Raw genomic sequence first — 14,231 nt, 5'->3', positions numbered from 1 at the left:
TTGTTAATGTTTAACATCACGGTCTTACCTATGCACACTAGATCCATAAAACCATACATTCCATAGCAGATTTGAAAAAGGATGTCCTTCCTCTGCCACACTGCATAGGGACTGAAGGCTGACCAGAGGAGCCAGGTCACACTCGCTATTAAGAACAGGGATCCTAGGATTACAGCAATCATCTGAACTTTCTCAACCAGTGTTATAGAAATGCTTTGCCACTAAAAGAAAAACAGAGGCATGTAAGAAAAAGGTGCTATGTATAATTGAAAAAAAAAAAACCAAAACATTTTCAGCCCCATGTTTCTCTTCAAAATGTTAGACCCTTTTCAATCTGATCAGCCCCCAAATGAATTTTTCCATTTCGTCCAGACTATAAAAAATAGACAAGCAAATAAAGATTAATGAATTGCCTTAACTTCATTATTTTCAGTAATTCACCATTCTGCAAGTTTAATCTAGTTTTACTCCAGATAACAGTACTAAGAGTGAATCGCTGAGGAATAGTTAGTACCTGGGAATCACATTGCCATCTTTCCCGCATGCATGAAATTAAATACATTCTGATGATACATGGTGAGGACTCCACTATTTGGAAATTTATTTCGCTCGTAACACATTTGGCTATTGCAAAAAGGGGGTTTCTCTTTTTGTGGGAAAACATAAAAAACAAATAAATAAGTTATACAAGAACATCAGTGGAAAAGTCATTTAAGGTAACACACTACCATAATTATAAGGGAACTATAAAATGGTACATTGTCTGTTATTGGTACATTTCATATACTTAGATATTACTGATTTTTAATCATCTGTGGGTAACCCATGAAGCCATTTTTGTCAAGATTTAGAATTTGTATACAAATGGAGTATTTTTGAAACTCACAAACTGTATAAGCACATACTATTTAATGGGGAAGAGTAATTTGGTGTCCTAAGTATCAATAGTTGAGAGAATTTACAGTACAAATGATCAAAAATCTTTCAAGGGTGTTATCAACTTGAAAGAATTAATTAGTCATGTTCTCAATTTTGCATAATTGAGACAAACAAAACTGGAATTGCAATTATGGTTTGCCAGTAAACAATGAAACTCAAAACAACCTACACTGTCTCATTCTGTATGAAAGAGCGCTGGCTGTTGCAACATATGGCTTGTCAGAAGAATTCCTAAACAGTTTAAATAACCTTTAAAAACAAATGAGCTTGAACAATCAGCGTCCATTGGGCGAATCTGGTATTTCCTTATACTCTTTACTTACACTAAGCCTGAAGACGTGCATTCCCAGATGGCAAGTCTATCACCACCCATAACTTCCCTCTCTCCCTCATTGTCTCTCCGCCTCTCCCAGCGTAAATAATTTACATATAATATTTTACTTATGCATTTGACCTTGAAAATTCATGGATACTATTAAGTTCTACATTTATTAAAGATTAAATATTAAGATGCATTTGATATATTTTATAATCTAAAGTCATTTACTTTGTTTTTCTTTTAAAAAAACAGAACCAAATGACAAAGTTTGGTGGAATTCTATAGGAAAGGTATTTCTAACCATTTAATACGAAGATTCACTTATCGAAAAACAATTCTTATTTTTACAATTCTAGATGAATAACGAACTAGTCAAAATTATTTTATCATTATAAATGAATCAATGTTGTATTTCAAGTTTTTTTTTAGCTTTCTGACATAATTTTAAATACATGAATTTCAAACTGCCACGCATCTGACTTTTAAACCATTTTAAATTTGGTGTCACTAAATAAGTGTGAACTATCATTGTCTGCTGTTCTTGTTTAGTTTTGATGCTCATTCAAATTTGCATTAAATACAACAATATGGTAAGCAACATAGAAAACTACTTCCAACTAACATCCATCCTAGATGGCTGCTATCATGTCTATACGCATTATGTTACCTTTATTAATTTATTAATCACATCAGACAGATGAAAACGAAGCATACTTTTAAATCCAGGGGGCAAAGGTGTCCAACCTGTGTGTGTGTGTGTGTGTGTTTGATTTTCACATGGTGGGCCACACGTTTCAGAGCACATATGCCTGAATCACAGGATCTTGAGTAATCAAAGGTGAGTGAGGAGGATACACCGAGAATGATGTTAACTGATATCTACTTTCCTTTTGTCAGTAATCCTTTATGTTCCAGATTCATTATATAATTTTAGTGGAGTTAAATATTGACAGCTCAATATTGTATAATTAATTATATTTAGCTTCAATCAGGCCTACTAATTAATTCACCCAAGACAGCCTGAATGCCAATTCAGTAACAACACGGTGGCCACAGGGACAATGTGGTAGACCCTAATAGGCAGTCAGATTTGGGTGAACTGGTGGGGACAGTTTTATGTGGCTGTGGTGTCTCATGGACACAGGAAATTGGGGTGGCTCTCGTCTCAGAAGCAGCATGACTTCAAGGGCTGGGAGGTCGCGCTCAGATGGCAGGCTTCTGACGCACGAGGCTTAGCTGGTCCTTGTCAGGGAAGGTAAGTGAGTGAAGAAACAGACTTACTAGGAACAAGAAACACTGATGCTTCACGCTTGTTTGGGGATACCAAATTTCAAGTGGTTTAAAATTCAAATACCTGTCAGTTTGGAATTAATGCGTTTAAAATTATGTCAGGAAGCTAGGAAAAAAAGAACTTTTGATTACAATACACTGGGAAGCTTAATTATTTACAATTATCACAGAAATTATTTTTCGTTGTAATTATAAGGAGCAATTTGAGATTTTTGAAACTTACTTTTAAAGAAGGATAAACTGTTCAAAACTTAGAATGAAATTTTTAGTTTTATATCACTCTGCTAATAATGCAAATATGCAAGTGTGTCTAAAAGTGCATAGATGTTCTTCATATTCTGATGAACCTTAAAATGAGTACCATTTCACTGAATAGCTAATGAGGACAAACCATTATTGAAAGCAAAATTATTAAACAATTATGAACATAGGGATTTTTTCCTTTTGAACACTGATATCATCTTGGTAATTTCTTTGCCCATTATACACAGCTTTTTCTTATTTTTACCATTATGTGCAAAAAGTAGGATTATTCACTTTCTTCCCCCAGGAAAACTAATGCTGCTTCCCACCGCTAGGAAACACCCACCTACCATCCTTGCCCTGGAAGGCACACATTATCTAACCGGCTCAGCCTCAAGGAGCTGTGTTAATGGACCATTAGCTTGGACAATAAAAACAGAAGATGAGTCTCCAGGGCTTCCCTCGCTACCCCAATGGTATCCAAGGCCTGGATTTCAGTTTGTATGATATTTCTGAACCTGGAACAAAATCTGTCAACTGCTGAACAAAATTTCCCTCTAAAACTTGATATGTAGGCATATATATATTTTTTTCATTTAAATTTCTTCCTAAGTTTGGAAAGGGAAGTAATATAACAATAACCAGATTGACTCTAAATAATTGCTATTATTTTATTTCTTTCCATAATATTTGAATACGTGACTCTTTTATATTCCTAAAAAGGTGTTCACTTCCACACAAACTGTTGGATGTATTGTTTCTAGTAAAAGTGGGACCAACTGGCTCCACTTTTGGAAGTTCATCCTCATTTAGTAAACCAGAAGAAGTAATTTAGAATCACAGCCTATATTTACATAGGGCCAATAAGTGCCAGGCACTTTTCTAAGAAGTTATGTTTAACTCATTTAATTCCCACAACAACTCTATAAGGGAGGTGTTATTATTATTCCCATTTTACAGATAAGTAAACTGAGGCAGAGAGAGGTTAAACAATTTGCCCAAGGTTCCACACCTAGCAAGGACTAGAGTTGAGATATAAACCCAGCAGTCTGGCTCCTAGGCTCATGCTCTTAACCCTTATACTTTACCATATAATAATTCTACTGAGCTCTGCTAACAATTAATTGCATACACCCAGTCTTTGCAATGCCACTGCAATTCTCCTGTTCAAAGCTTCAAGTCTGTCTTCTCTGGTCTACTGAAATAGCTTTCCAGCTGGACATCTAGTCACTAGTCATGCACTGATGCTTTATGTAACTCCAAAGTCTACATTCGTAATGAAAGGAGAACTGCCCCCAGGAAGGAGGGCTAAGTGTTTGGCTCAGTACATATTCCCAGTGCCTGGCACAGAATTGTTTCAGAAAGGATGAAAGAAAGGGATGGAGGAATACTATGAGGAAGAGAAGGAAGGGGGAGGGAAGGAAGGAAGGAAGGAAAGAGGAAAGGGAGGAAGGGAGGGAAGGAGGGAGGAAATGAGAAAGGGAAGAACAGAGGGAAAGGGAGAGGGAAGAAGGAAGGGAGGAAGAGAGGAAAAAATAAAGAAAGGTGGAAGAAGGGAGAGAGCTGTGCGCTCTCAATTCCGTTTAATCTGACTCCTTTGTATTGTTCCAAATGCCATGCACTTTTTACTTTGGTCCCTCTCTGCATCTGAGTATGTTCCTTCCTCAGCGCGCAACACCCTTCTCCCTTTTCCTCACGTGATGAAATCCTCATCCATCCATAACTGGCTCTAATGCCAACTGTTCTAAAAAGCCATCCCCTTGTGCCCCTCCTCTTGAAGCAGAATCCTTCTTTCTGGATCCCGCAATCCACTGTTGATACTTTTATTTAGTGCAGATTTCCTTCTCATTTGGATCCCAGATAACTGTTTGTCTCCCTGTTGTCCAAAGACTGCAGGTGTCACCAGGGCAGAAGCTGTCTCATCCTCCTCTATATTCAAACAGCTGAACACATGCAGTAAATTCTTGAATACTTGGTCTCCTGACTTTAGTTTCCATCATCCTTCCGACTGCCAGATTCCCATTCTCGCCACATCCACTCTCTCATTGCCTACAGGATAAAGTTCCAGTTCTGGCCAACCACCAATGAGAAGAAGTGAGAATTTCAACTCAGATCTGTTTCCAAAGCCTAAATTCTTTCTATAACACCCTTCCTCTGCCTACTGTCTGCCTGCTCTCACTCCTTCTCTCTGCCTACTTAAACTGACACATCCTACATCTGAAAGCAAAAACAAAATGGGCGTAATTATACCTTTCTAAAGGTGGCTGTAAGGATGGAGAAAAGTCAACATAGGGAAAAAGCAGTCAGCACAGCAGAGTGCCAACTAAATCTGACCTGAAGCTTTCTAAATGGCATTCTCAAATACTTCTTGAGTCTGAAAATTGTGGTTTGTTAAATGAATATTAACATGAAGACAATCTCAAGGAGTTATATCTCTTTAATTCTAATGAAATTTGGAAAGAATTAAACTCACACAAGAAATTATTTAATATTCTCTTTATAAACAACTGCTCAGAGATGCACTAAGTAAGGTCCACCAGTCCTAAAAAGATGCAGACAACATACATGGCCCAAAATTTGGTGTCATTGTGTGTGAGTGTCCATGTCAGTGTGGTGCCCTTCATGGGAAATTAATACCCCAATTATAACCACATACTGCTGTGAAACCATGGCAAAAACTGTTGCCCTCACCAATGGAATCTGACTAGTTAACACAGGTTTATAACTTCCTTCAGAGTAGAAAGGATGGAAGAAAAGATAGGAATTTTCTTTAAAGAAATGATGGGAGCCCAAACCAAGGTAAGACCAAGATTCTCCCCATTACAAAAACCACTTCCAGCCAGTAAGATAAGAACTGGAGGAAAGGCATACCCCCACCCCATCAGGCCTCCAGGACGCTAGTTAGAAAGATGTCCCTATCATTCTGTTGTCTGAAAGAGTTAACGCAGCTTCCCAATTTAGAACCCAATTTCCGCCCTGAAAAAAACACGTGCTCAGCAGGAACGAGACGGAACTCAGAGAAAGTAGATTTTTTCTGTGTGCATTAAATCATTCAGTCTAAAACACTGTTTCATCTTGGTTTTTACAAGGCAGGCCAGATATGAATCATGAGCTAATAGATTTGTAGTACAATGATTTATAGCATGCAGCATGACAGGTGGGATTACTTACCAGTGTCACAGGAGAGAACACCTGCTCTTAAGAAGTGTCCTCTTCAGAAAAATGAATTTAGCTAAAACCTATTTTCAATCGTCTTTAGATGGTGTTTAAATTGAACCGCTAAAGTTGGGATTTGAAATGCTGGCAGAAAACATCTTGATGTGTAATCAATTTGACATGCGGATACAACATTCAGTTAATTTTATGCCCACTCTTTGTAGAGTTGTATTCATAGGCTGCATGTCAAAAGTGATTTCGTGATTTGGTGGGGGTCTTCTCTGTTAGAAAAGCATCTTCATAAAATTATCTCAGAGCTGAGATAGAAGTCAGACAAAAGGAATTTGCTTTGCCTGAGAAAGGCGAAATCTAAGCGACCTAGAGAAAATAATCAGGAAAAGAATGGAACCACCTCTTCGAAAAAGTAACAGAAATTAACAAAACTCTAGCAAGACTAACAAGAAACGAAAGAAGGGATAGAAAAGGACCAATCCTACAGATGAAACTAGTAGTAAGGGAATAGTATAAAGAACCTCATGCCAATTAATTCAATTGCGTAGATGAAATAGACAAATACTTTGAAAAATATGTTACCAAAACTGTCTCAAGGAGAAATAGAAAGTATGAATAACCCTATATGAAATAATTGAATTTTCAATCAAAAACGTTCCACAAACAAATGAACAAACACCTCTAGGACCAGAGGGTTTAAGTGGAGAATTTCATCAAACATTTAGAAAAGATAATATCAATGTTACACATACTCTTTCAGAAAATAAAGGACAAACTATTTCCGAACTTACTTTATGAGGCCAGCAAAACCCTTATATCAAAAGCTGACAAAAGTATTAAAAGAAAATTCCAGATCAATATTCCTTATGAACATAGATGAAAAAAAATTCTCTACAGGGGCTGGCCCCGTGGCCGAGTGGTTAAGTTTGCGCACTCCACTTCGGCGGCCCAGGGTTTCACCAGTTGGAATCCTGGGCGCAGACATGGCACCACTCGTCAAGCCATGCTGAGGTGGCGTCCCACATGCCACAACTGGAAAGACCCACAACTAAAAATACACAACTTTGTACCAGGGGGCTTTGGGGAGAAAAAGGAAAAATAAAATCTTTAAAAAAAATATTCTCTACAAAATAATAGCAAATCAAATCCAGCAATATATAGAAAGAATAATGCAGCACAAAAGAGTGACTGGGATTTCTCCTAGAAATACAAGGTTGATCTAACATTCAAATATTAGTCAATGTAATTGACCATATTAACAAACTAAAAAAGAAAAATCTTCTCAATAGATTTGGTAAAAATTATATGACAAACACTCATTCAGATGAAAACTAGGAACAGAAAAAAAAACCTCTTAACCTGAAAAGCACATCTACAAAACACTTAAAGCTAGGATCATCACACTTAATGGTGGCAGAAACAACAAGAAAGAATGCTTTTCCCACTAAGATCAAGAACTAGGCAAAAATATTCACCCTTATTACTTCTATTCAATAGTGAACTGGATGTCCTAGTCAACAGAATATGGGGGGAAAAAAAAGAATGACATACAGATTGTAAAGAAAGAAGTATAAATTATTTCCATTTGTAGATCACATGATTATCCATGTAGAAAATCCTAGAGAATCTACAGGAAAATCTAATAGAATTAGGAAGTTGGTTCAGCACACCTCAAAATACAAGGTCAATAAACAAAGATCATTGTATTTAGATTCCAGCAGCAACAAGTCGGAAAATAAAATTACAAAAACAATACTAGATAAAAAACACCATAAGTCATAAATTACTTAGGACTAAAATTTTTTAAAGATGATCTACAAATCACTGCTAAAAGAAATTAAAGAAAACCTAAATAGATGGCAGTTGTGGATTAGAAAACTCACTATTGTTCAGATAATCATTCTCTCCAAATTTAGATTCTAAAGTTAAAACAGAAGAAAAATAGTATCAGAAAAACAAAAGTTTCTCGTTACTGTTTACATTTTCAACAAAGAGGCCACTCATTTAGAATGATAATCAGTCAGTTGGTGTTATCAATCTAATTTTAACTCACAGTGATTTAAAAAAATCTCCAAATCATTGGCTGCAATTTCTACAAGAATTCAGCACAGAAAGCCCCCTGGACACACTTTGTTGTAGGGAACAATCTTTACTACTGTTCCCTTGGCCAGTGGTAACACATATCCTCTGAGGGACAGTGTCTTGGCCACAGATCATCATTTTGTTTCCTCAAAATGCCTGGAACTAGATCATGTGACCAAGAGAAATGCAGAGAGGTCAATGGGCAGCTGTCCATGTGTCCTAGGGAATGTTGTCAGGGTTTCATGCTATTGTACAGAACTCAGAAGATCAATAAAATTTTTTCTTCCAGAAACCTGGAAATCCCAAGAAGTTTGACAAGCCATGTTCCAGGACTACGGAGATGTGCTCAGTATGGTTTGCAGCTCAGGGAAAGGAAACCAAGCACCCTCAAGGTGAGGGTCACCCTGGGGGTTCCTGGGAGGAGTGTCCAGGACTATGTGCCTGGGTCCTAGGATTATGAAGCAGGAGAGAAATTTTCTTCCCCTAGAAAGGAAGTATCTGGGAGGGGATGACCTCTTAGAAGACTTCACTCTGGTAAGAAGATTCTTCTCAGCTTTCCTCATGACAATTAGACTCAGCCGAGCTGGACACATGAATAGACAAGACTGCTCTTTGACTTTGGGGCCAGGAGAATAAAGTCCTGGAGGAAATGGGACAAAGGTGAAACTGTCCTAAGGCCACATGGAGCAGCAAAGGGACCATGGATCCAGGGCTAGGACAGAGTGACCAGAGAGCCTGCCAAGTTTGAAAGTTCAGTTCCAGGGGGAGAAAATTAATGCAAAGGGAAGGTTTGGTTACTAAGTGAAAAGCAAAACTAACAGAGCCCAGAGACATGGAGTGGGGAGGGATGCTAAACGGGAGCGATATCTGTGAATGGCCAGGGACAGTGACCCTAATTACAGGAGTGAGATGGGCCTTCCAAAGAAACGTCTATCCAGAAAAACCCTTGTAACAAAAGCTGTCCTTTATCCATATGCCAAGTCTTTGGAAATAAGAGACTGAAGATGATCGTATCTGGCTGTCTCCAGATTCATAGGACGATGGCAGATCAAAGGAGCAGAAAGTGTGAAAAGTTTTCTTATAAGGGATGAGTATACTCAATTTCAGTTAATCCTCTAACTGACAAACATCTCTCAAATGACTGAGTATTAACAGGAGCAAGACCTTTTTGAACTAACAAGAATTAATTTAGCAACTACGGAGCATGGAGTCCACAAGAGGAATACCAAAGATCATGGATCTCTTGTAAAAAAATGTATATGGATTCCTCATTTTTTTCTCCTAATTTCAGAACTATCCATATCTCATCTCTCAATGCTATTTCTTGTTCACTTGTTTTGATTGTTATAGATTATCATACTTGCCAAAGGTTTATTGATCCAGATTTCACAGTCTAAAAGTTAAAAAAAAAATACACTGCAGTTCTTCAGTGTTCGAGAGTTTATACTGCCTTTTCCCTCTCTGTTAATTCCTTCTGGTAACAAAAGCAGGGGTGACCATTATTTTGAATCAAGGAAATTGCTCCAAGTGCCAGCTGTCTAATACAGTTAGTCTTAGTAACTAGACTTTGCCCTATATCAATTAAAAGTGTATGTCTGCATATAACACATTTTTGGTTTGTTACTCTTCTCAATATTCACTATTAATTATGTTGAAACACAGCCTCCCCAGAGAATCTCTATCTAAGTAATTAGTAGGTGGGCATAACCCTATTTACTTGTTCTCTCCACAAGGGGTTGAAAGCTACCTGGCGCTAAAGGAGGTTATTAAAACTCTCAATGGGCCGTTGCTGTTTTCAATCTTGCTTTTGGAGCAGAATCTCATGGAAAACAACTACTTTCCCATTTGAAATACTTCAGTTCATGTACAACCAACACTGCCTGCTGTCCTGGTGGTCAGAACAGCGCCCTTGGGAATTAGGGACTATAGCATGAGGCAGATCACCTCTTCCATGGAATTTACGTAGTCTTTACCAAGTGGCTTTCTCTTGGCTATGGGGAGGCAGCATAAAGTGCCGGGACAAACAGAGCTGTGAATTGGCTCTACTACAAAGTGACTTATTCTCATAAAGACCTCAATGTTCTTCTCCATGAAATGACATTTGACATGGTCATCTCAGAATAATTGTGTGCTGACGCCTCTATGCCTTGTTCTCCTTCCTTAATTGAGTTCCAGGGACTGAACTCGTGGCTATGAGACCATGAAGTGGCAGAGTCAGTAAGAGGGAGGACACAGACTATCACAATGAGCAATGAGGGCACAGTGTCTACTACATGGAACTGGGCTTTGCCTCATTCTTGGTTAGGGAAGTCTCACAGTAGGATGATGCCACCAATATAAAGTTGCACACGAAATCCCACCCCCTTTAAATTTCTGACAAGTATAAATGTATTCATTCAACATATGCTTATTGGATGCCTGGTAGGTGCCACAGAAATCACTAGACTAAGGAAAAATCTTATTCTCATGGGATCACTATCCAAACAGAAAAAGAAACACGAAAGGCTCCCAGGACAAGGTGACACGTGAGCTGAGTTTGACAGGATATGTAGGAGGACTTGGCTCAGTAGAGAAAGTGTGTGCTGAACACTTGAGGAGAGATGGGAAGGACAGACAGGAAGAGCCATGTGTATGTAAAGGAGCTGGAATGTTTAAGAAATAGTGAAATTTTATTGTCACTGGAGAGTAGAATCCACATTGGCAAGTGGTGGGAGCCAGCTCACAAGGGGTTTCCAGGATTGGCTATGGAGTTTAAATTTTATCCTATAAGGCAAAGGCTATTAAATAAGCCCAAGAAAGAATCAGGTCTGAATGTGACAGGATGTCTCAGAGAAGTTTACCTGCCTAGCCCTGTTCTTGCTTCCAGTGTTTTCCAAAGATGGACATAACACACCCCATCCCATATGCTCTTCTGCCATGTGACCTGGCCAATCCCCATCAAAAAGGAGCGTTGATTTCTCCACTCCTTGAGTAAGGGATTCTTTGGCCAATAGGATATGGCAGAAGTGACCCTATATCAATTCCAAGCACAGCCTTAACTGTCCTGGCAGTTTTTTCTTCCTCCCTCTTGAAAGCCATGCCATCTAAGAAATGTGACTGCCTCAAGACCACCATGCCACGAGAATCTCAAGCCACGAGGAGAAGTTCTGGCGATGACACACCACGCGCAGAGGAAGAGCAAAGAGCTCCAGGGCACTAGGTATGTGAATGAAGAAGATATCTCAGAAGGGGATCGTCCAGCCCCAGACACCCGAGCAGACTCCACAGTGATCACAGACAAATCATCCAGCTGAACTCTTCCCACCACAAAATCATGAGCAAAATAATAATGGTTGCGTTAAACCACTAAGTATTGGGATAGTTTTTTCAGCAGCAACAGACAAAAGGAACTCTGCTATTTGCTGATCATCTTTGCACTGTGGTAACTGCAGGAGCAACAGGCTGAGAATCAGAAAACCATGCTCTTCCTGGATCACCAACTCAGTGGGGGTCCCTCAACTTCTCTACCTTTCTGCTCATTTTTAAAATGAAGATTTCAATTAAATCACCTCTAAGGCCCCTTTCTGCTCCACAATTCCCTTGAAAACTCACTTCTCTTTATTACGTAATCTTCCCTTTCCTCTTACCGGCCCCCTCTCCTTCTCCGCATATCCATCTAGGAATTCCACAACAAAACGTCCTTAAAAGCATTTTGGGGGGAAAGGAAATGTTCTAAAACTGGAACGTGGTGATGGTTGTGCTAGTCTACAACTTTACTAAAAATCATTGAATTGTACACAAAAAACAGGTGAATTTTATGGTATGCAAATTATGCCTCAATAAAACGATTTTTTTAAAGCCCTTAAAAAATCCTTAAAAAAGCAAAACGAACAAAATCTTTTCGGCAACTACCTGCTTGGTTGTTGTGAGTTATTCTCCATCATAAAATACTTGAAATGTACTTAATTTTTTTTAAATGTACTTAATTTTTTAAATTAAATATAATTCCCAGTGCAACCCAACAGAAAGGGAACTTCTAAGAAGGCCATTTACCTGAAGTAACTCTGCTCAGCTTTTCCATTCCTGGAAAGGTGCACCCCAGATAAAGAATCTGGACTCTGGGCTCAGGTTTGAAGCCAGGGTCTGACATTTCCACCTCTTTCCTGTATGACTTCGGGCAAGAAGGGCCTTATTTTCTTCATATTTAGAATGAGATAATAGTAATGCGGTGAGGATTAAATGAGAATACCCACACATACACACTCTCCACATAGTACAGTGCCTGGGCACATACCCGGTGCCCATTCGTAATTTATAATTATTATTCCAAAGGCAAAAGAGCCCTAATTGAGAACTTCTCTGAGAGGGAAATTCCTGTGTCCTCCTCTTCTAGAGGAAGCTGGATGGAAGAAGGATCCAGTGTGTCTGGGCAAAGCTGCCCCGTCCAGCTCCCAGTTACACCACAAACCATGTCCCATTTCCTGACATCCTGCTGTGGTTAGCATATCACTTCGATTGACTGCAAAGAAATCCTTTCCACTGACATATGAAACTGTAAATCTTGAGGCCAGCCCGGTGGAGCAGTGGTTAAGTTTGCGTGCTCTGCTTTGGAGCCTGGGGTTCGCAGGTTCGGATCCCGGGTGCAGACCTACACACCGCTCATTAAGTCACTCTGTGGTGGCACCCCACATGCAAAACAGAGGAAAATTGGCGTAGATGTTAGCTTGGGAACAATCTTCCTCAAGTGAAAAAGAGGAAGATTGGCAATCGATGTTAGCTCAGGGCCAATCTTCCTCACAAAATTCAAAATTAAAAAGAAATAAGTAAATCTCTTAAGAAAGATTTGGCAACTCAGTAATCCCCAGTAAGTAGGGGGATGGGGTGGGAAGAACAGCTATGATATCTTCTCGTGTTTTATTCTTTACTTAGAGCAACACTTTTTTATAGTAAAATTTTATTTTTATTATCTAATTCTTCTTTTGTTGTTATAAAGTGTATTACAGCTTTTGTAAAATTTTTTTATTGAGGTTATGATAGTTTACAACATTGTGAAATTACAGTTGTACATTATTATTTGTCAGTCATCTTATAGGTGCCCCTTTACCTTTGTGCCAACCCACCCCTCCCCCCACCCCCTGGTAACCACTAATCTGTTTTATTTGTCCATGTGTTTGTTTATCTGCCACATATGAGTGGAATCATACAGAGATTGTCTTTCTCTCTCTGGCTTATTTCGCTTAACATAACACCCTCAAGGGCCATCCATGTTGTTGTGAATGGGACAATTTTATCATTTTTTATGGCTGAGTAGTATTCCACTATATATATATACCATATCTTCTTTATCCAGTCATCAGTCGATGGGCACTTAGGTTGCTTCCACATCTTGGCTATTGTGAATAATGCTGCAATGAACATAGTGGTACATGAGTCTCTATGAATTGCTGATTTCAAGTTCTTTGGATAGATACCCAGTAGTGGGATGGCTGGGTCATATGGTATTTCCATTTTTAATTTTTTGAGAAATTTCCATACCGTTTTCCATAGTGGCTGCACCAGTTTGCATTCTCACCAGCAGTGTATGAGGGTTCCTTTTTCTCCACAACCTCTCCAATATTTGTTATTTTTTGTCTTGGTTATTATAGCCATTCTAACGGGTATAAGGTGATAACTTAGTGTAGTTTTGATTTGCACTTCCCTGATGATCAGTGATGATGAGCATCTTTTCATGTGCCTATTGATCATCCATATATCTTCTTTGGAGAAATGTCTGTTCATGTCCCCTGCCCATTTTTTGATTGGGTTGTTTGACTTGTTGTTGTGGAGCTGTGTGAGTTCTTTGTATACTACGGAGATTAACCCTTTGTCAGATATATGATTTGCAAATATTTTTTCCCAGTTGGTGGCTTGTTTTTTCATTACAATCCTGTTTTCCCTTGCTTTGTAGAAGCTCTTGAGTCTGATGAAGTCCCACTTGTTTATTCTTTCTATTATTTCCCTTGTCCTAGGAGACATGGTGTCCAAAAAGATCCTTTTAAGACTGATGTCAAAGAGTGTACCGCCTATGTTTTCCTCTAGAAGTCTTATGGTTTCAGGTCTTACCTTTAAGTCTTTGATCTATTTTGAATTTACTTTTGTGAATGGCATAAAGGAATGGTCTATTTTTTACATGTGCTGTCCAGTTTTCCCCACACCATTTGTTGAAGAGACT

At 38.7% G+C, this 14,231-nt stretch overlaps 1 protein-coding gene across 1 annotated transcript in view; it reads right to left on the bottom strand.

The window, feature by feature from the left end:
- MARCHF11 (membrane associated ring-CH-type finger 11) overlaps window positions 1-14,231 on the bottom strand; it is a 108,291-nt gene that overhangs the window by 22,819 nt on the left and 71,241 nt on the right. The window contains exon 3 of the mRNA XM_014837343.3: window positions 29-221. Coding sequence (XP_014692829.2) covers window positions 29-221 — 193 coding nt within the window. The remainder of the gene's footprint in view (window positions 1-28; window positions 222-14,231) is intronic.

The sequence above is a fragment of the Equus asinus genome, chromosome 10 (genome assembly GCF_041296235.1).
Source record: "Equus asinus isolate D_3611 breed Donkey chromosome 10, EquAss-T2T_v2, whole genome shotgun sequence".
Lineage (NCBI taxonomy): Eukaryota > Metazoa > Chordata > Mammalia > Perissodactyla > Equidae > Equus > Equus asinus.
This window is presented reverse-complemented; position numbering and strand designations above follow the sequence as displayed.